This window comes from Chrysemys picta, chromosome 3 (assembly GCF_011386835.1).
Source record: "Chrysemys picta bellii isolate R12L10 chromosome 3, ASM1138683v2, whole genome shotgun sequence".
NCBI lineage: Eukaryota > Metazoa > Chordata > Testudines > Emydidae > Chrysemys > Chrysemys picta.
In genome coordinates, this window is record NC_088793.1 from 119839395 (window position 1) to 119860404 (window position 21010).

The 21010-nt window shown below is 44.9% G+C and overlaps 1 protein-coding gene across 6 annotated transcripts in view; it reads left to right on the plus strand.

Annotated features, from left to right (window-relative positions):
- Window positions 1-21010, plus strand: part of SYTL3 (synaptotagmin like 3) — a 67399-nt gene that overhangs the window by 1280 nt on the left and 45109 nt on the right. For 2 of the 6 annotated variants that reach the window (XM_042857262.2, XM_005291539.5), the window contains exons 2-6: window positions 561-630; window positions 1018-1248; window positions 14819-14897; window positions 18032-18635; window positions 20125-20340. In XM_042857262.2, coding sequence (XP_042713196.2) covers window positions 18526-18635; window positions 20125-20340 — 326 coding nt within the window. In that variant the 5' untranslated portion in view covers window positions 561-630; window positions 1018-1248; window positions 14819-14897; window positions 18032-18525. Of the gene's footprint in view, window positions 1-469; window positions 631-1017; window positions 1249-12308; window positions 12378-14818; window positions 14898-18031; window positions 18636-20124; window positions 20341-21010 lie in introns of those variants that run through there. The other 4 variants (XM_065588897.1, XM_065588898.1, XM_042857263.2 and 1 more) reach the window with 4 other exon arrangements.

Sequence of the window (21010 nt, forward strand, 5' to 3'; positions counted from 1 at the left end):
GTGGATCTTACAGGCTCAAAAACCAAATGATAAAAATAATCCAAAATTTGTCTTAAAAATCATGAGATTAAAAATAACAAACTCATTTTTTAATGTTTAAGGTTGGTTGGCAAGACTGCCAGTAAGTCTTTACTCCAATAAGAATGTCGCCTGAGTAAAGACAAAGGCCCAAATCCTGCAGATAGTTCCTCATGGGCTTATCTTTATGCACAAGAGCAGTTCTTGTTACTTAAGTGAGACTACTGACATGCTTAAAGTTAAGCACATGCTGTTTGAACCTATTGGGTTAGTAGAGCTATGCAATTAAAGAGTCACACAAGCTGATTCATTTTGCCATGTGGATGGCAATGCTTTATAGACTTTGTACTGATATATGCCACTTCTCAAGACATCTAAGAAATAAAAAGAACCCTGTTGTCCTATTTTATATATTGTGTTTGACCCAGAAATAATTGCTCCTTTAAATTAGAGATGAGCTTGACCTGGAAAAAGAGGCTCAATACCCCCTCCTAGAATCTAAAGAAGTTTGGATGCAGATACTTAGCCTATCTCTGTAACAGGTTGGACTGGAATCCCCAATCCAGACATCCATGGATTTTGGATTTGCGTCTGATTCCAGACTCATACTTGGTGAGTTAGGTTCATTTCTACTTTTCATAGGTGTTCATTCAGGAAAGTTCATAGTGTCTTCTATCTGTCATGTTTTGTGATCTGCAATTGACTGGAAAGGAAACCAGGCTATCTTGTTTCCAGTAAAGGGCCTGCTCAGTTTACCAGTGTTTTTCAGTCTCTCTGAGGAGGTTGAGGTTTGCAATTTTTGCAAATCTATTACTTCAGAAAGCGAAATCATTCGGAAGTCTAAGAAAGCATAGCCACTATGCTTCCTGTGGGTGGCTTGGGGGCCATAAGCACATTTTGATGAATTCAGCATTGCATTTTCTCACGGTGAAACCTCTTTTTAGAATTTTAAAGAGCTAATAATTTCCGTTTGATCACTAGTCTCTGCTTTGCTCCCAGGAACAGCAGTGTTTTGGAGCCTGTGGCAGCAGTAGCAACCATCCCCTGAGCCAGGTCTCTGTTGGCTGCCACGGGATCACTGTCTACAGATGTTTTACTCCAACTTGGGCCCCTGCAGGAAGGAAAAGAGTGGGGAGAAAATCAATTTTTTTCAGTAAAGAAGAAGTGAACTCCTCAATCTCTAATGAACAGTTCATTTCCACATCTCTTCCTTCTGTGGCAGCTGAAAAGGTAAGGCATATTTTCAATCTGTTTTATCTAACACAGCAAGGAGAAATGGATTTTTGCTTAAACAATGTTGCTTAGTTTTTAAAGGATTTGTGGAAAGACTTGGAGCTGGAACTTGAACTGGAAATGATTTGTTGTGAAGTAATCTTTTACTGGATAAACTTGGATAGGATGATATTAATACCACAAGAGAGAAGTGCAAGCAACATATTTAATTTTACAACACAAAAGACATTGTTATGGGAAAACATTCTATATCTACATGAAAATTAAAATGTTACAGTCCGATAGTGCAAATTTTTTCCATAATTCTGCTTGTCAAGTGAGTTCTAATTAATTAATTTTATTCATATTTGTATGAGAGGCAACTGCCATGAAGTCCATTAGTATTTGTGATTTGCATGTTTTTTTCCAGGAAATAGCATTACTCTGAGTCTCTATTGTAGATATGCCACGTCTCTCTTTTGAATTAATGGATCTGATAGTCAAATTATCTCAAATCAGGACCTGACTTTCACAGATCATTTTGTATGTATTTGATTCAGTGTCACTATCAAAACCAAAAAATAAATGTGGCTATAGGAATTGGAAATGTTATTCATAGATCTCACAATGAAAATATCTGAGTAATTTAAAATGAAAAAAGAATGTTCATATACAATCATATACTATTATTCCATATATCACCACAATATTTGGGTATTTATTATTATAAATAATAATAAACATGATAAAAGTAATACTTTGCCTTTCATCTGAGGATTTCAATTTAGAAAGACCCCAATTTTTACTCCCTACTGAGTTCGTCTGAGTTCAGATTGGTGACCTATTAGCAAAAAGATCTCTGATTTATTAGCAATGCCTTGAGGCATCCAGCCCCCAAACAAGTACTAATTTAAGAGAGAGTCTTTATTATATATTATATGCAAACAAGCAACCTTAAGAGAAGGATAAAGTTGCAAATACTGAAAGATTAAGAAATGCCAGAAGTAAAGTTACTCATGCAAACTTAATCCTGCCCACTTATAAGTATATATTATGCTATAGTCCGTAATTATGTGAGCATATATTATATTTTCCTGCATGGCTGGTCATCGGCAAAGGTTGTACGCAGAAATTCCAGATCCACATTGCAGTCCTCTTGTGCTAATAGAGTAATGTAGCAGAACTAAGTTGTTATCTTTTAGGTGGACCAGCCCATAGACAGGAACATGATACACCCTTTGCCAGTGACAAAATGGCAACTATATGTGGTAGAGCAGTGGAATATTGGGAGTCAGTATTTCTGGATCTGTTCCTGACTTTGTGATCAGAATGTGGGTTAGTTGTTAGAGCGATGGGTACAGACAGCATAGCCAAGTTCATAGGGCACATGCGTTCCAAAAAACATTCTGTCAAAGCGGATGAGACCTAGCTCTATCATATTATAGACATTTGGTCCTCCTGGATTCTGGGCGGCTCTAACTTGTGACAGCTTCCCTACTGCTACCAATGTGCTGCTCTCCAGCTCAAAATTTCCAGAGCCCAGAGTGCTCCAAAGATTCCGCAATCTGAACCCGGCACTGGATGTTGCAAAGGAGAGAGGCATAGAGCTGTGTACATTGGCCCTGTACCATTCCCTCACACAAGTTTAGGAATGCCCCTGGAAAGTCCCCCTGGTCTCAAAACTAACAAATCAAACAAACAAAAACATAACCCTATCTTAATCAAAGTGTTTATACTCTAAAAAGGGAAAGGAATCATGAAGTTCATTAGGAATCTTGCTGTTGCTATTGATTTTACAAAGACGGTGCTTAAGCATTATAATGATGAGTGGCAGTATAAAACTCTACACTAGCTAGATGGATTTTCCCAGCAGGCATGTATAGAAGGAAGGTGTCTGAAGGTTTTGTAAGATTTTTTCCCCCCGTGAATCCTGAGGAACAGTCGTTATTAAAAATATCATTTCTTGATTTCTCCTAAGAATAGGTCTGATGCAGGCAACTTCAGTGATTCAAAAGTTCTTCTCTACTGTTACAAAAGCAATCACCTGTTCCATCCAATTTGACCACATCTGCAAAATAATTACAAGCTCAAGTGACTGTGAGGCATGAAGCTTTGCCCTCATAAGGGCACTTTGTTTACCCTATAAACTCCCTAACTGTGATTCTAAATTAGCTTAGAACATCTGTAGAAAATTAGGTATGTAACCTTTCTTCCAGGTGGAGTTGGCGGTCATAAGGCCAGGTTCAATTTCTAAGGCAGCGGTTCTCAAACTGTGGTTCGGGACCCCAAAGTGGGGCTGGCGTTAGACTTGCTGAGGCCTGGGGCTTCAGTTTTGGCCTCTCCCACCCAGGGTAGCAGGATTTTGGCAGGCTCAGGCTTCTGTCCCCCCTCCTGGGGTCGTGTAGTAATTTTTGTTGTCAGAAGGGGGTCACGGTGCAACAAAGTTTGAGAACCCTGATCTAGGGGTTCCTTTTTAACAATGCAACACAAAACTTGCTCAAGCCCCCACCCAATAACCTGGGAAAAGTACATACCACCCCTTGGGCACTTCTACGAGGCAATACTTCCCTCTGACAAGCACAAAGTCTGTGTGTAGATAAGAAATTTTTAATAGAAAGGGGGAAAATAACCCAGCATTATCTTGGGAAAATGCCACAAGCAGGATTTATAAGCAAAACACTCATCACAGAGTACATTGGGCAGTGTCTTCGGACTCAGGTTCTTAAGTCCAACAACCAAAAGTTCCTTTGATGTCCCCCTCCCTCCGTCACAATCCACTCACAGGTGTTGTCCTTGGTAAGTGGAGACCCAGCGTTCAGAGGTGATTTTGCATGTGTTCACCTTCCACCTTTGAGGGGAGGGAGAAGACAACTTGATTGTTCCCGCAGCCACTTGCTCACTGCTCCACCACACCCTCTGAGATGTCTTGAGGTTCCACCACTTAACACAGCTTTCAGTGCTCAGTGATTTCAGCTGCTAGTAGGGGAACCTCACTGCTAGTGCAGGCTCGGCAGTTTCTTTCACCAGAGACACTGTCCCATAGCAGATCTAATGCTCAGACCTGGTTATCAGTGATTTCAGATCCACTGATGCGCAACAAAGACTCTCTCTAGGGTGATGGGGACCTCCACCGCCTCACTAAATTCGGGAGGAGGTCTAGAAGGAAATTAGTCTGGTTGCAGGAGTCTTCCTCTGCGGTCTTTGTGAGGGCAGAAACAACACAGACAGTCATCAGTCTGAGTCCTAGGTCAGGGCGGGGCAATGATGAGTCAGGGGCTTAGGCCTTCAAACAGGGGCCAAGCAATAACAGTATATACACAGTGGGCCCAGGCCCTCAATCAGGGCGTGGCAATGGTGAGTCAGGGGCTCAGGCCTTCAGGCAGGGACTGAGCAACAACAATATATCAACAGTGAGCCCAGGTCCTGGGTCTGAAGGCCTGGGAGGGGGGAGACAACCACTCATGAGTTGGGTGGCACGGGGGGACGCAGGCCCTCCCACTCCACTGTGTCCCAGCCCAGGGCCCTAGCAGCGGCAGAAGACCCGCTGCTGCATCAGTGAGGATCCTGGCTGCAACACACTGGCATGCATTCTGGCAGTGCTGCAGCCAGCGTAGGGTCAGCTGTCCCCAGGCTACTTTTGGACTTCCCCTCTTGAGGTACCTAGGTCAGGGTGGTGTCCTCAGTGGGGTCCAACACCATAGGTTCCTCGGGATTGCTGGTGCAGGGTAGGCTCGGCCACTCCTCTGGATAGCTGGCCTGGGGCAGACCTGGCCAGCCCTTGGGTCCGCCGCAGGTCGCTGGGGCTTCCCAACTGGGAGGTAGGCTGAAGGTGTCTGGTCTCCCCAGTGGCTGCTCTCTCAATGAGCTCTGGGGTTGGGCCTTTATACTTCCTGTGCCATGCCTGACCCTCTGGGTGGCGGGCTCAGAGCTCCCGGGCTCCGCCCACTCTGGTGTCCGTAGGGGCTCGTCTCTCTCTGGGGCGACGGGGACCCACACTGCCTCACTACACACACATACCATCAAATCTGTCTCCCGCTCGTCAGGGCCAGGCTCTTCCATACCTCCTAGGCGGGACAGGAAGTCCGCATTGGCGTGGTCTTTACCGGCCCTTTGCAGAACTGTGAAAGCATAGGGCTGTAACGCCAGGTACCAGCGCATTAGCGTAGCATTGTTGTTTTTCATTTGGTTAACCACTGAAGTGAGCATGGTCTGTGACTAGCATAAATGTGGCCCCGAGGCAGTAGTACCGCAGGGCATCACAGGCCCATTTCACTGCGAGTGCTTCTTTCTCTACTACCGCATAGTTCTTCTCGTGGGGGAATAATTTCTGGCTGAGATATAAGACCTGGTGGTCTTCTCCGTTGATTTCTTGGGACAGGACTGCCCCAAGCCCCACCTCTGAGACATCCGTGTGGAGGATGAAGTCACGGTCGAAGTCCTGGCTATATAGGACCGGCTCCTGGCAGAGGTGCTCTTTGAATGTCCGGAAGGCATCTTTGCATTCTTGAGTCCACGGCACGCGCCGGGGGCTGTCCTTAGTCAAAAGTCCTGTCAAAGGATCTGCAATGGAAACGAACTGGGGAATCAATCACCAATATTAGCCAGCAAGCCCCAGGAACTGTTGCACTTGATGTTTCATGGTGGGTGGCGGGCATGCTGCCAGTGCTTGAACCTTCCCAGTGAGGGGCTTCACCCATCTTCCTGCTATGGTGTATCTGAGGTAGTTGCCGCTTACCATCCAATGCGACGCTTTTTGGATTGGCCGTTAGTCCCACCTTTCGCAGGGATCTCAGGACCGCTGCTACCTGCTCCAGGTGGCCATCCAAGTACGCCGCTGCATAGTCTCAATGGGGCCGTAGAAGGCAGTCCATCAGTCATTGGTACGTCGCCATGGCCCCATGGAGGCCAAAGGGCATTCGGGTAAATTGGTAAAGTCCCGTTGGGGTGGCGAACGCTGTCTTCTCCTTAGAGGGGTCGAGCAGGATCTGCCAGAACCCCTTACTGAGGTCGGTGACGCCGGTGGATCACGGCCCCATTGACAGTGGCTAGTTGTCCGTAGGCCCAACTAAGGGTGGGGTCTGCTCTTTGATCGCGGCAAAAGTCGGTGTCAAGTAGGGATTCAACAGCCGGTCCAGGTGGGGGTCCTCTGGTTCCTCAGTCCCTTGCTTGGGGTCTGGGACCTCCTGCTCCTTCCAGCGCAGGGGTTGAGCAGAGGACCTCCTCAAACGCCGGCCAGTCACACCCCAGAATCACTGGATAGGCTAGTCAAAGAGCCAGGCCAATGACCATCCGGTGTGTGACCATGGCCATGGTGAGTGGGACCCGGGCACTGGGGTATGGCCGCATGTCGCTGTGGATGCATTGCAGCTGGATTGTCCCCAGATGGGGGTTGGCCCAGGGCCTGATGGACTAGTGTCTGGCCGCAGCCCGAATCGATCAGGACCAGGGTTGGGTGGTCCCCAACAACTACTGGAATCGTGATCTTGGGGACCTGTAGCAGCCGGGCCTGGGTCTCTCCCACACAGATATGGCCGAAGGTGTAGTCCATCTCCGTGCAATCACGCTGCAAGTGCCCGTTTTTTCCCGCATAAAACCGAGTTCCGGGCGACCACCCCAGTTGGAAGCTTCCGTCAGGCCCCTGGAGGGACTCCGACTGGTCCTCGGGACCCCCTGCACGACGGGCGCGGATCTTTGTCGATGTGGGAGTTTGGGACGTCTGGTCCAAAATCCCCGAGCAAGCATCTTGCCCGGGTAGGAGGCTCTGCGCTTTGGTCTGGGCACCCCATTTCTTTTTGGGGTTAGGGCGCTCTGGTTCTGGGGGGTGGGCTCTGCAAGGAAGTCTTCCATCAGTGCGACAGTGGTGGCTAGCGTCACTGGCTGATGGCGAAGCACCCAGGCCCTTCCTCGCAACAGGAGGATGTGGACAAACTGTTCTAAAATAATTTGCTCTGTGACCTTGTCCGCGGTTCGCTCAGTGGTTGGAGCATTGGTCTGCTAAACCCAGGGTTGTGAGTTCAACCCTTGAGGGGGCCATTTAGGGATATGGGACAAAAATTGGTTGGATGATTTAATTGGGGATTGGTCCTGCTTTGAGAAGGGGGCTGGACTAGATCAGGGGTCGGCAACCTTTCAGAAGTGGTGTGCCAAATCTTCATTTATTCACTCTAATTTAAGGTTTCGTGTGCCAGTAATACATTTTAACGTTTTTAGAATGTCTCTTTCTATAAGTCTATAATATATAACTAAACTATTGTTGTATGTAAAGTAAACAAGGTTTTTAAAATGTTTAAGAAGCTTCATTTAAAATTAAATTAAATTTAGAGCCCCCCAGACCGGTGGCCAGGACCCGGGCAGTGTGAGTGCCATTGAAAATCAGCTTGCGTGCCGCCTTCGGCATGCGTGCCATAGGTTGCCTACTCCTGGACTAGATGATCTCCTGAGGTCCCTTCCAACCCTGATATTCTATTCTATGAGTGTCGTAGACAGACTAGGGTCGTCTGTCCCCAGGCTACTTCCTGACTCCCCCTCTTGAGGTATCTGGGTCAGGGTGGTGTCCTCAGTGGGGTCCAACACCATGGGTTCCTCGGGATTGTTGGTGCAGGGCAGGCTCAGCCACTCCTCCGGGTAGCTGGCCTAGGCCAGCCCTTGGGTCCGCCGCAGGTTGCTGGGGCTTCCCAACTGGGAGGTAGGCCGGAGTCGTCTGGTCTCCCCGGCAGCTGCTCTCCCAGTGAGCTCTGGGGTCGGGCCTTTATACTTCCTGTGCCATGCCTGACCCTCTGAGGGGCAGGCTCAGAGCTCCCAGGCTCCATCCACACTGGTGTCCATAGGGGCTCCTCTCTCTCTGGGGCAGCGGGGACCCACACCGTCTCACTACAACTCTCAATTGAGTTTTAATCAGCTCTGTCAGTACACAGTGGAGAGGGGGCAGGTCAAGTGATCTCTAGGACCTTTAGGCCTGTGGTTTTTAAACTGCGGGTCGCGACCCAGCACTGGGTTGCGGAATGTAAGGCACTGGGTCGTGGTAGCTCTGGTCAGCGCTGCTGACTGGGCTGTTAAAAGTCCCATCAGCAGTGTTGCCTGGCTAAGGCAGGCTAGTCCCTACCTGTTCTGACACCACACTGCGGAAGCGGCCAGCAGCAGGTCTGGCTCCTCAGCAGGGGTGGGCCATGGGGCTCCGTGCACTGCCTTCACCCCAAGCACCAGCTCGGCACTTCCATTAGCTGGGAACCAGCCACTGGGAGCTGGCCGGTGGGGGGGAGGATGCCTGTGGGCGACAGCCATGCAGAGCTGCTTGCGCGCCTCCACCTGGGAGCTGGACCTGCTGCTGGCTGATTCCAGCGTGCAGCGCGGTCTGTGGTGCCAGGAGAGGCAGAAAGCCTGCCTTAGCACCCCCGCTGCACCGCTGACCAGATAAGCTCATGCTCCAACCCCGTGCCCCAATCCTCTGCCCCAGCCCTGAGCCGGAGCCCTTTTCTGCACCCCAAACCTTTCATCCCCAGCCCCACCCCAGAGCATGCACCCCAACCCCCTGCCCTGATCCCCCCCAAACCCAGAGCCCCTTCCTGCACACCAAAACTTTCATCCCCAGCCCCGTCCCAAAGCTTGCACCCCCAGCCCCGAGTCCTAACCCTCTGCCCCAGCCCTGAGCCCCTCCCATACCCCAAACCCCTCATCCCCAGCTCTGTTGGGTCGCAGGCTTCAACAATTTTCTTCAACTGGATCGCCAGAAAAAAACATTGAAAACCACTGCCTTAGGCAACACCCATATCACCAGGTACAAACATCTATCCCCACCCTCTCTCAACTCCACTGGGTTTTGACACCCCTGCAGCTCAGTTGAGGATGAGTCCCTCAATCAGGGTATGCCACACACAGTTCTGCTGCCCTTGATTCACACAACAGGGATGACAACCCTTTATTACCCCTGCTCCCCAATAAAAAGTGACTTGTGATCCAACACCAGCCGAAAGTGATCATTTGGGCAAAGCATTCCCATCATGCTGCACAGTTAGACCGAGTGGGTGTGTCCATGCAAACAAGATTGGCTCCTGAAATCCTCTTCCCCCACTGATCACCAGATGTCAGGGGAGAGTTCATTCAGACCCTGCTTACACGTAATTGAACAATAAAAAACAAGAAAATTGCCAGAGCAACAAAGATTGTCTGACTCTGTCTTTTCACGAGTAGGGAAAAATAGTCATTAGTATAACACAATACAGATTTTGTAAAAGTTTAAAAAACGTGTACATTTAGTCTTAGAAAAAAGAAGACTGAGGGGGGTCCTGACAACAGTCTTCAAATATGTTAAGAGCTGTTCTAAAGAGGATGGTGATCAATTGTTCTGCATGTCAAATATATGTATAGTTAAGCACTCGAAGAGGCTACTAAGGGAGGTTGTGGAATCTGCATCATAGGAGGTTTTTAAGAACAGATTAAATAGACATCTGTCAGGGATGGTCAAGGTGTTCATAGTACCGTCTCAGCACAGGGGGATGGATTATATAAACTCTTGTATAAAGTCTCTTCCAGCCCTACATTTCTATGATTCATGCAAATCTCCATCCAAGCTGTATAAAGCTATTGGCTGTGTTGTGGCTTTTAAGCCACAGTCTGTATTTGTGGGGTGGGGTTGCATGGCAGTGCGAGTCACCAGAGGCATTTTGGCTCACTGGGCTAGGTGCAGCAGGCACTCCCCCTGTACTAATTCAGCTTGGCCATACCTCGCTAACCCTGACCCCTTTTGGGAAGTCTGGTGCTACCACTGCACTAGACTCCAGAACCTCTCAGAATGCAAGAACTGGGACTGTGGCTGACACCTGCATAGGGGCATATGGAGGAAAATGATTCCAGGCACTTTCTGCTCTGTTTGATTCCCATGCAGGCCTAGCCATAGTTTGGTTCTGTATGTTTTAAATGTTGCCAGATGTTATAATTTATATCTCAGGAGATCAGAACTGAATGCACAATTGCCCCACTTTTAAATTTTTACTGTGCACAGAATTTGAATAGCAGCAGCAAATCCATTGTTTCTGAATGGTGGTATTCTAAGTACTCATTTTGGGCCATCTCCGAATGTCTTTATTCAAGTGTTTGCTGAGTTCTCAGATCCACAAAGATATCTAGGCTCACAACTTGCATGGAACTCAGTGGAAAAATTAGAAGCCTAAATACCTCTGAGGATCTGGGCCTCTGTCTTTATTCAGGCTAAACTCCCATGTACTTAAATGGGAATTTAGTCAGAATTTGGCCCATTATTATTTTATATTTGTACCAATACAAATCCTTGAAAATATCACTATTTGTGTATAAATAAACTATTCTGTGAATCTCTAAAAAGGATTCTCTCTGCTCCCCATTATCAGCTTGTTATGTACTGTTCAGAAATAGCTGCTGTCAAAAAGCTGTTTCACAAAATGGGCCTGAAATCTTTAATTCTATGTGTGGCATTTTGTAGACCGGGGGGAAAACCCTTTTGTTTTTAAGAATATGGAGGGGCTGGGAAATAACATAACTATTCATTTATTTATTTGATAACTGTAGGTGTTGCTGTTATTAGCAGTGTATTAATATTAATCCTTTGAGATGGGTTTTGCTTGGTCCCACTGCTAATTACTTCGGTGGAATTTGCTAGTCACCAAATGACATGCCTCCGAATTTTTGCCTTCAGATTTATTGAAGACATTGTAACAATATTAGCTTTTCAAATCAATCTTAGAGAAATAGAAGGCACTGCTCACAGATTCTCCGGGGGCCTGATGCTGTGTGGTGCTGCATGCCGCCTGCAAAGGGCCTCCTGACTTCAGTGGGAGTTGAGGGCTCTCAGCACCACTCAAGGGGAATTCAGTACCTGTCAGGATCAGACTCCAAAAGAGAAGAGCCTTAAAGAAATGACGGTAGCGAAAGATCGATTTGAGCAGTGGTTGTGCATGTCTTTGAAAATGGCCTATGTTGTGAGAATGCATAACTGCTGTGGCTTTAAATGTGTTTTAGTAACTTCCTGTAAAATGCAATTGGTGAGGAAATAAAATACGATTGTTCATATCTTTGCCTCCTCTGTTTCCTCCGGAAATTCATGTTATATCTCTTTTTTTCTTTAACAGTTTTCTATGTGAAAATCTGTCAGTTTTTTGTCATCAAAGAATTTTATCAAAAGAATGCAGGAGCATATACACAGCTCCTGTCTGGATATAAAAAGCAGCATCTCCTCCTGCCTTCTTTTGCAAAATTAGGTGGATAAAGTTGAGCTGGCCTGACAGCATAGGTGATGCGTGAACTGCTGGCTAGCCCTCAGCCCCGCCCCTTCCACCCAAGGCCCCGCCTCTTCCACACACCCCCACTGGAGCCCAGAGCCCCCACCACAGCCACTGGCCCCTGTCCCAGGCTAGCTCCCCTCCCCCCCTCCAGCCCTGTAGCACCGGGAGGGCGATGCGGCCCAAGCCCCTCCCCAGAGGGAGACTGGCCTCCAGCCATGGCAGTGGAGCGTGAAGCAGGAGGGAGGGGCTGGGGGCAGAGCATGGGTGGGGTCACGCCTTGCTGTTTTAGGAGGCACAGCCTCCCCCAGCCTATGATACCTGCTGCCCATCCTTGACAGTTTGGATGTAAAACACACCTATAAAACAATAAAATAGCTGTAGATATCTGCAAATAAATTGGCAACATGGAGTGTCTGGTACTTAAAACAAAACATACAGATAATGAGTCAGATCTTCAGTTGGTGTAAATCAGTGTAATTTCATTGATTTCAATAAAGCTACACCCGTCCATACTAGTGAAAGATCTGGCCCTGTGTATTTAATACCTGTAGAAATATGTTTGTAGAACATGATAATTTAGAGACACTCCCTCATAAGGGATAGTATTGTGAACGTAGGAATTTGGGAGATGTGCCCTGGAGGTGAGGGTTGAGAGTATCACATGGCATGGCTGTGTGCTGCAGTTCACCAGTTATGCTCTCTAGTTTGTTTTGTTAAAGTTTTATTCCTTTCTCATTCATTTGGTTTGCTCTTTAAGCATAGTGTCAGAAGTGTTGAAAAAGAAGGAAACTGCAGAGATTTTGAAGTTAACTCCTGTATTTGCAGAAAGCAGAGACAGGGAGGCACGAGAGAAGCACGTGGAGCACCAGGCACAGAGGCTTTTGCATGTATTTGGTGAGCACAATAGAAGCTTGACTAACTTAAGAAGGGAGGGGAAGCCAGAAATGAATGTGTTGCAACCTCCATCCAGTCTGCAATTGTCAGGCAATGTTGAAGAGAACTGAAAAAAATATCATACAGAGATTTGAATTGTATTTAGCAGCCATCGGGGCAAAGAAAAAAAATGATAAAGTGAAATCGTCAGTCTTTTTGTATGTTACGGGGGAGGAAGCATTGGATATTTATAGCAACTCTATGTTTGAAGAAGATGAAAGCATGAAGTTGAGCAAGATACTGACTAAACTTTAGATACATTGCATGCCAAAAAGGAATGAAACATTTAAGAGAGACACATTCTGTACATGCATGGAAAAAAATTGATGACACCGTAGAGCAATATGTTACAAAATTAAGGAAACTCAGTAAAACCTGTGACTTTGGTGAGCTGACAGAGTCTCTGGTCAGAAATAGGCTCATTTGTAGCATTAAAGACAATGTGTTAAGAGAGAGACTTCTACATGAAGGAGACTTAACGTCAGAAAAAGCTCTCCAAATATGCAGGGCAGCAGAAACTGTGAAACAACATTCCAAAGAGCTGAATTCACCAGAAAGGGTTATCCATGTACTAAGTACAAAAGAATATAACCAGAATAGGTCAAATCAAAGAGTGGAACCACCTATGAAAACCATTGCTAGGGGGAAGACTGGTTACACATGCTCATGTGGAAGCTGTGGAGCATAGCATGCCCCCAAACAGTGTATTGCCTTTAGGATATTGTCATAAATGTGGGGGAAATAGTCATTTTGAAAAATGCTGCAGATCCCAAATGCAGATAAGTCAAATGCATCCAGTTCCACAAAGACCTTATTAAAAGGTTGGTATAACTTATTTATCTGACAATCAAAGTATTATTTAATAGTCACAAATTATTATTCTCTGTATCCAGAAATGTGCACACTGCACAGTACTAATAATAAGTCAGTGATAGCTGGCTTGAAGAGGATCTTTTCCGAACAGGGAATTCCAGATGAAGTCTTTAGCAATAATGGGCTGCAATTTTCCAGTGCTGATTTTAGGCAAATTGCCAGAGATTGGGATTTTCATCACAAAACATCAAGTCCAAATTATCCCTAATCAAATGGACCTTAGGAAATGTTTATACAGACAGCAAAGAATCTTATGAAAAAGATTTTTGACAGTGGGGGTGATTTGCATAAAGCATTATTGGTTACCAAAGTACACCCCTGGAGAATGGCTTTTCTCTAGCTCTGTTGTTAATGGGAAGAAAGATCAGATCTAATTTACCAGTTATGATGACGTGTTGAAATCTCATAACAGTGCAACCATAGAGAAGATAAAGGAAATCAGAAGTGGAAGAAGAAATATTATTTTGACAAAAGGGCCCATATCATCCCATCTCTTAACCCAGGTGTTAGTGTGCGCCTGAGGAATCACACCTCTAATACTTGGGGCCAAAGGGGTGCCATTAAAGAACAGCTACATCCAAGGTTTTATGTAGTCCAGACAGACCAGATGGACACATTTTGACATAATTGAAGGGATGTACGATTAATCTCAGAAGGTTCCAACACATTGACAACTGATGTGGACTCTGGCATTTCCCATGTGATTGATCCTTTATCATCAACTCACAAAAGAGCAACTGTCAAGGAACAAGAGAACAACTCAGACTCTAATGAAAGGCTGATCCTCAGAAGATCAGAGTGTGAGATTAAACATCCTGGAAGACTCATAGAGACTTGCTAACCTGCCTGGAGAAAGGGTATTTGAGGAAAGTGAGTGGTAAAGATTCATTGAAGAGTGATGTGCTAGTAATCTGTCCTCTCTAGGTAGTTGACACACTGGGTTTATGGAAATGTACTAGATGGGGTTTAGAATTTAATGCATGTGTTATTAGATAGTTGTTAGCTGTTATATATGAGTTATTTATTTTTCTTTAACAGAGAAGATACAGTGATATGTTTGTAGAAGATTATAATTTAGAGACGATCCCTCATAAGGGACAGTATTATGAACATAGGAATTTGGAGATGTGCCCTCGAGGCAGTGATTGGGAACATGGCAGTGGGCAGTTCATCAGAGATGCTTTCCAGTTTGTTTTAATAAAGTTTTGTTCCTTTATCATTCATTTGGTTTGTTGTTTAATGAACCCCAAAATTGTTATAATACTTAGATTAAACACTCAAGACTTTATCTTAAAACTAATTTTTATTTTATTGCCTTTTAATAATAGAGGTGTGTCAAAACTGGTCTGCTTTTAACCCTCCTGAATAGGTCATACCAACCCAAATATAGACTTTATAATGTAATAGAAACAGTATGATTTTGTAAGATATGCAAACATTCTGAATGTGATTCAATAACTGTTTTCCTTCTGCAGGTGCTACAGTAATATCAATTATTATTAAAAAATAACACACTTTTTTTTATTCAGTTTTTTGAAAGCTATAGAGCCAGTTTCTGCAGTTTCATCAAGCCAAACGCCTTTTGATTTCAGTGGGAGTTTTGTACAAGTAAGTACCACAGAATTTGTCCCATAGATACAAAGCAGTCCTTGCGTGTTTTTATTTAAACTTCGTTGTCACGGTTCTTGAGGTACCCAGAACTGTGAATCATCCTGTTGCCCTCCGCCTCCAGCAAGAGGAAGTCTTGCTTGTGGTCGCTGGATGTTAGCTTCCTGACCGTGCCAGCCCTTCAGCCACTTGAGCATTCTCTGGGCTATTCCAGCCCTAGTTTAGCAGGTTAGCAATAGGTGCACCCAAGTCCCTTTGAAGTGTTCCCCTGCAATATCCAGTCCCTGACACAGATTGCTCTCAGCAATTTCCGATCCTCTGCACCGAAAGATGCAGTATACCCCAATTTACCAGTTGTACCTTAAACCACTGCTCCTGTAAACCACACAGCACTTGAGAGCACTTATAAAACAAAAGAAGATTTATTAAAGTAAGAATAGTATGAGGGGGTAGCCGTGTTAGTCTGTGTCCACAAAAACAACAAGGAGTCCGGTGGCACCTTAAAGACTAACAGATTTATTTGGGCATAAGCTTTCGTGGGCAAAAAACCCACTTCTTCAGATGCATGGAGTGAACAAATAAATCTGTTAGTCTTTATGGTGCCACCGGACTCCTTGTTGTTAAAGTAGGAATAGGGATTTCAGTAGAAATGAGAGAGTGGTAGAAAAAGTGGTTACAATACGAAACAAAATTATAAAATGTGAACCTGTGTCTTCACTTATTAATAGTTACTTTTCTTAGCTAATAAAGTAGATTTCACCCCCAAAGTTTAGTCAGTTGCAGAACTGGCTAGTTTCAGAAGAGCCAGCATTCAAATGCTCCTGAAAGCACCCTTCTCTCCCAGGGGTTTTCCTCAATGAATGGATACAGAGTGCTTTCCCTTGCACTCTGGTTATCTCTATATGTACAGCACTGCAGTGGCGCATCTGGTGAAGATGCTTTATGTCAACGGCAGAGAGCTCTCCTGTCAGCATTAAAAAAACACCTTTGAGAGCTGCCGAAGCTATGTCGGCGAGAGAAGCTCTCCCCCTGACATGCATTGTGCACATGAGTGCTTATGTCTCCGTAACTTATGTCGCTCAGGGGGGAGGTGTGGATTCCACTCCCACCCCGAGCGATATAAATTTTGCTGACATAGCCTATAGTATAGACATTGCTTCTTTTAAAGTGAAGCAATCTTTTGTCTTTATTCATACCCAGAGCGATTTCCTGCCTCCTATAATGTTCATTTTCACCTCCAAGTGGTTCCAATCATTTGCAATTGTCTTTGATGGTTTTCTATTGATTGTCCTGGGGCAGGGGTGGGCAAACTTTTTGGTCTGAGGGCTGCATCGGGTTTGGAAATTTTATGCAGAGACGGTTAGGGGACCTCCCCAAACAGCCAGGGGTGGCTCGTCCCCAGCCCCCTATCTGCCCCCCCCCACACTTCTTGTCCTCTGATGCCCCCCCCCCCCCCCCCCAGGACTCCTGTCCCATCCAACCACCCCTTCTCCCTGTCCACCCCTGGAACAGCTGCCCTGACTGTCCCCTGCTGCCCCATCCAACCCCGCCTCCTTCCTGACTACCCCCCTGGAACCCCTGTCCCCATTCAACCCCCCTATTCCCCACCCTCTGATTGCCCCGACCCCTATCCACAGCCCCACCCCCTGACCACCACCCTGAACTCCCCTGCTCTCTATTCAACCCCCCCGCTTCCTGCCCCCTTACCGCGCTGCCTGGAGCACCGGTGGCTGGCGGCGCTACAGACGCGCCGCCCAGAACACCAGGACAAGCAGCCACGCTGCCTGGCTGGAGCCAACTACGCCACCACGCAGCACAGAGCACCAGGTCAGGCTGGGCTCTGCAGCTGCGCTACCCCAGGAGCTCGCAGCTGCGCTACCCCAGGAGCTCCCAGCCCCGCCGCCCAGAGCATTGTCCAACGGCGCAGTGAGCTGAGGCTGGGGGGGAGGGGGAACAGCAGGAGGGGAGGGGCCGGGGGCGAGCCTCCCTGGTCAGGCAGGAGGCTCCCACGGGCCGGATGTGGCCCGTGGGCTGTAGTTTGCCCACCTCTGTTCTGGGGTGTGGCAAGGGTAGACAATAGAACCTTGCATTACCTTGATGGCTGACTAAGGAGGGATGATAACTCCCTCTTGCTTGACTGGGTCAGCATGGAGACATATTACCCCTGGTGACTAATTTTTACTCGAAGTCCATAAAGCCTATTTTCCATATAAATACATTATTCCATAAATATTACCTGTACGTATATATTGCAATGAGATTATGAGTCTTGACAAATTAGGAGCTTTCTTTAGATACCTTACATACTACTTTCTAATGAATAAGACATGTAAGACACATCTTTGGTGTAGTGAGTTTGTCAGGTTTGAGGTGAGAAAAAAGGGTCTCTGTGTCACATTCATCCATTTCTCTTTCTGTATTTTCCTGCTTCTTGTATGTTTGCACATAAGTAACTCATCAGTTTGGGATGAGGAACTATTTGTGCACAATGCTAGAAATAAAACTGTATCCTCTTGACTTTTTGTGTTTGTGTGTGTTTAACAAAGATAGCAGCACTGCTGTGCATGAAACCTTCTATCTAGCCTCTACAGAAAGAAGCTAGATGTGATTCAGATGGCAGGCCCATTAGCTATTAAAACCTATAAATAATTGATAGAGCAACACCCCTTAGAGATGTTTCTTTCTCCTTTTATTACAAGTTTTTAATGCTTTGTCACTTCTAGAAGATGATTAGTACAGCTACTAATCAGCTAAGGAGCACATATCATAACCAATATGTCTTCAAGTCATGAGGCTATAGGGCCAGCCTCTGAATTTTCTTGGCAGCTACTTTTATTGATTGATTTTTTTTGCATTATCAGCACAACACAAAAATTATTCTTCTCCGAGCTATTAACGCAGAAGGCTAAGCATTAATGGAACATGTGGGTATGTATGATGGCAATGCTGACTGAAGAATGGTCTGTCTTATTCAGTATCTTCAGGCTAATCCAGCATATCTGAATCAGTGTATGAAAGGTATATTTGTATACAATAAAGTTTGTTTTTCACAGAGTAATGCCCAGATGCTAGCAGGAAGATGTTGAAGAAGAAGAAATGAGGGAAAATAACACTTTATCTTTGTTTTTCTCTAGGTCCTGAACAAGATACTATTTTTATTCTAGTTACTTCCTACCATGAAATTTCTAAAGCAAGAGGTCAAGTAAGACAAGCTGCTTTCTTCTCCTTCATGCCCTTTTCCTGGGTGAAGGCTCCCTCAGCCTGGTGATTACAAATAAAACCTTACTTTGGGCTATTGTCAGTTTTGGAGCCACTCTCAGCAAAAAAAGAACTTTCATGTGAAAGGCAGCAGACTGTTGTGACCTGCTAAATGACCTGTTCATCAGGGGGCAGAGACGCTCTGGAAATAATGATTTGCATAGAGATCAACATTCTCATTTTTTTTTCTTCAAGAGTATGACACAGTAGAAATGTATCACCAATGAAATAAGAGCACAGGCACTTAAAAGAACTCATAGACCTCCTGAGTGCTATATTATACTCCAGACAACAGTAACATCTGTCAGCTTGGATATAGTAGAACTGTGTATTGTGCAGGGGTCTCCAAAGGAAGTGAAGTTTGGGGAAAATGACCTGTGAACTGAATCTGAACTTCCTTAAGGAATTGGAACGAGAGACAGTTTTACAGGTCCTGTACCGTGACCAGATGGTGAGAAAAGTGGATGAGGAAAGGATAAGGTATTTGCCTTTTTTGTACTATGCCACCATTTCTCTTTGCTTTCCTCTCTAATCTTATTCCTTCTCTTGTCTGCTGTTAACTAGTATTTTCTTTCTAGTTGGGAAAACTAAGAGGTATCCAGTGTGACATGGCTTTAACATGCTAGTGGCTCACTATCCTTTAGAGCTGAACAAATACCATGCATTGAATAAACTACTGAATGAATTTAGCTTCTAGCATTCCTAAAAAAAATCAGGCTATCACAAGGGTTACTCCCTCAGTGAAGAGTTTATAGTTAATTCTCTCCCATCACATTCACAGGTGCACATGCATTGTCCCAGTTACAAAGAATGAGTTCCGGTCTTTGACTGATTTATGTCATTTCATCTGTTCCAGGATTCTCACAAGGGGTTTTGGGAACCTCTTCCCAATGCTGAGTGAAGCAGTGTCCCATCCCATATAAATTTTATGCCAAGTGCATTGCATTTACTAGTGTGCAATTTCCTGTCATCACCAGAGGGTTTTATTGGCTGAATGAAGAGTTTAAATTTAATTCTCTCTCAGCACCTTCACACAGATATTTGATTTGTAAAGGGTGAGGTTAAATCTTTGTCTAGCTTATTTTGTTTCCTGTATACTAGGGCTCTGACAAGGGTTTTTTGGAACCTTGCAACCTACTTTGTCAAACAATAACCTACCCCATATAAAACATGCCATTTGGGTTGCTAATATTTACACCTGCAAGTTTAAAATTCTCTGTGTTTGCACACTTGAATGTAGGGCCCTACAGTTTGTTTTCTGCAAGTATTTGCATGATTAAACTTAAATGTCTGTGGAAAGCAAATGCTAACAGGTTGTAAGCAAAGCTGAAACAAATTCATTTTTAAATTTGAGCAAATACAGTAACTTTTTTGGTATTTACTCAGTTCAACTTTGTATAGTTTCCTGCAGAAGGGTTATGATGTAATGAAACAGGATTCTTAATGTTACTGATCCTTGTCAGAGAAACACTGAACTAAGGTTATGTCTGGTAAGTAAAAGCAACAATTTTCATTTTTTTTTGGTTTAAAATGTGGGTTTTTTTGGTAATTTTAAGTCTACACGTAATTCAGTTAAATTCACCTTTAGCGGATTCATGTATTTGAGGAAGCTGTTTTTGCAGTTCTCACTCATTAATCAAATTTGCAAAGGGAACCAAATCCAGCTTCTATTTGCATGTGCACAGCTTTGAACACATGATCACTTGCATACATGCTTTTTGGCTTCCTATTAAGTGTGCATAATTTGCATGTGCAGAGCACCATTTGTACTAGATTAGAACTCCATTTATGCACACAAGTGGGATTTCATGTACAAGTGATAATGCAAAAAAATACTGTATGCAAGTGATTTTAGGCAACTTAAAAATAGAGACCACAATTTGAAGATATGACCCATAAGGTATTATCACTATTGGATACAAACATCAGCTTGTGATTGTACATATTTTTATTTGCTTGATGGGGACAGGAAATTGAAAATGCAGTTGCAGCAACTTCGGTGGAAGGGAGCAAAAAGTGTAAGCCATGAATACCAGGAAAGATCCTGCGCTCGCTGTCAGAAATCCTTGGGCCTGGTGATGAATAGAGGTGCAGTGTGCAATGGATGCAGTCATCGAGTGTGCTCTGAGTGCCGTGTCTGCCTGAATCCCTACCTGTGGAAATGCACCATCTGTTATGCTCATGGGTGAGAAATTTGACTAGTTTTGTTAAGCCATCTCTGTTATTTGTGGTGTTGAAAGTAATAGTTAGAGAAACAAATAAAATGCCTAAATTGTTATAATTAAGGTAGCATTGACAAGAGTTGAAAGCCTGGGGTGAAATCCTCACCCCATTGAAGTCGATGGGAATTTTGCCATTGACTTCAGTTGAGCTGAAATTTCATCCCTTGTGTTTAGCAAAATGGACAGGTCACAGAGACTCAAAGGTGCATCACTATTTACTGGGGCTGGGATAGTGTTAGATCTCATAAGTTAGGGCAGGATTTGGTATAGTTGGTTCTTGCATAGAAATTATCTGAAGAAAACCCAGTTACTGCAGGAAGTGATACTGTGATTCCCACAGATAGCTCTCTTCCCTCTGAGTCAGTACTGAACCAGTGCATTCCTGCAGGGTACCGGGTATCTTGTGCCATAGGAGGTACCATCTTTTGGATGAGATGTATGACTGAGTTCTTGACTACTTCCTTGTCATTATTTTTCCCAAGGCCCTTATCACAAGAGTAGAGGTATCTCCATTGTGTTTAATAATAATAATAATTAATAAATAATGTGAAGCCATAGTACATGTAGGTTAAAAAAGTATAACAGATATTAATAACAACATTCTGATGACAAGCGCATATAGTCAGACACAGC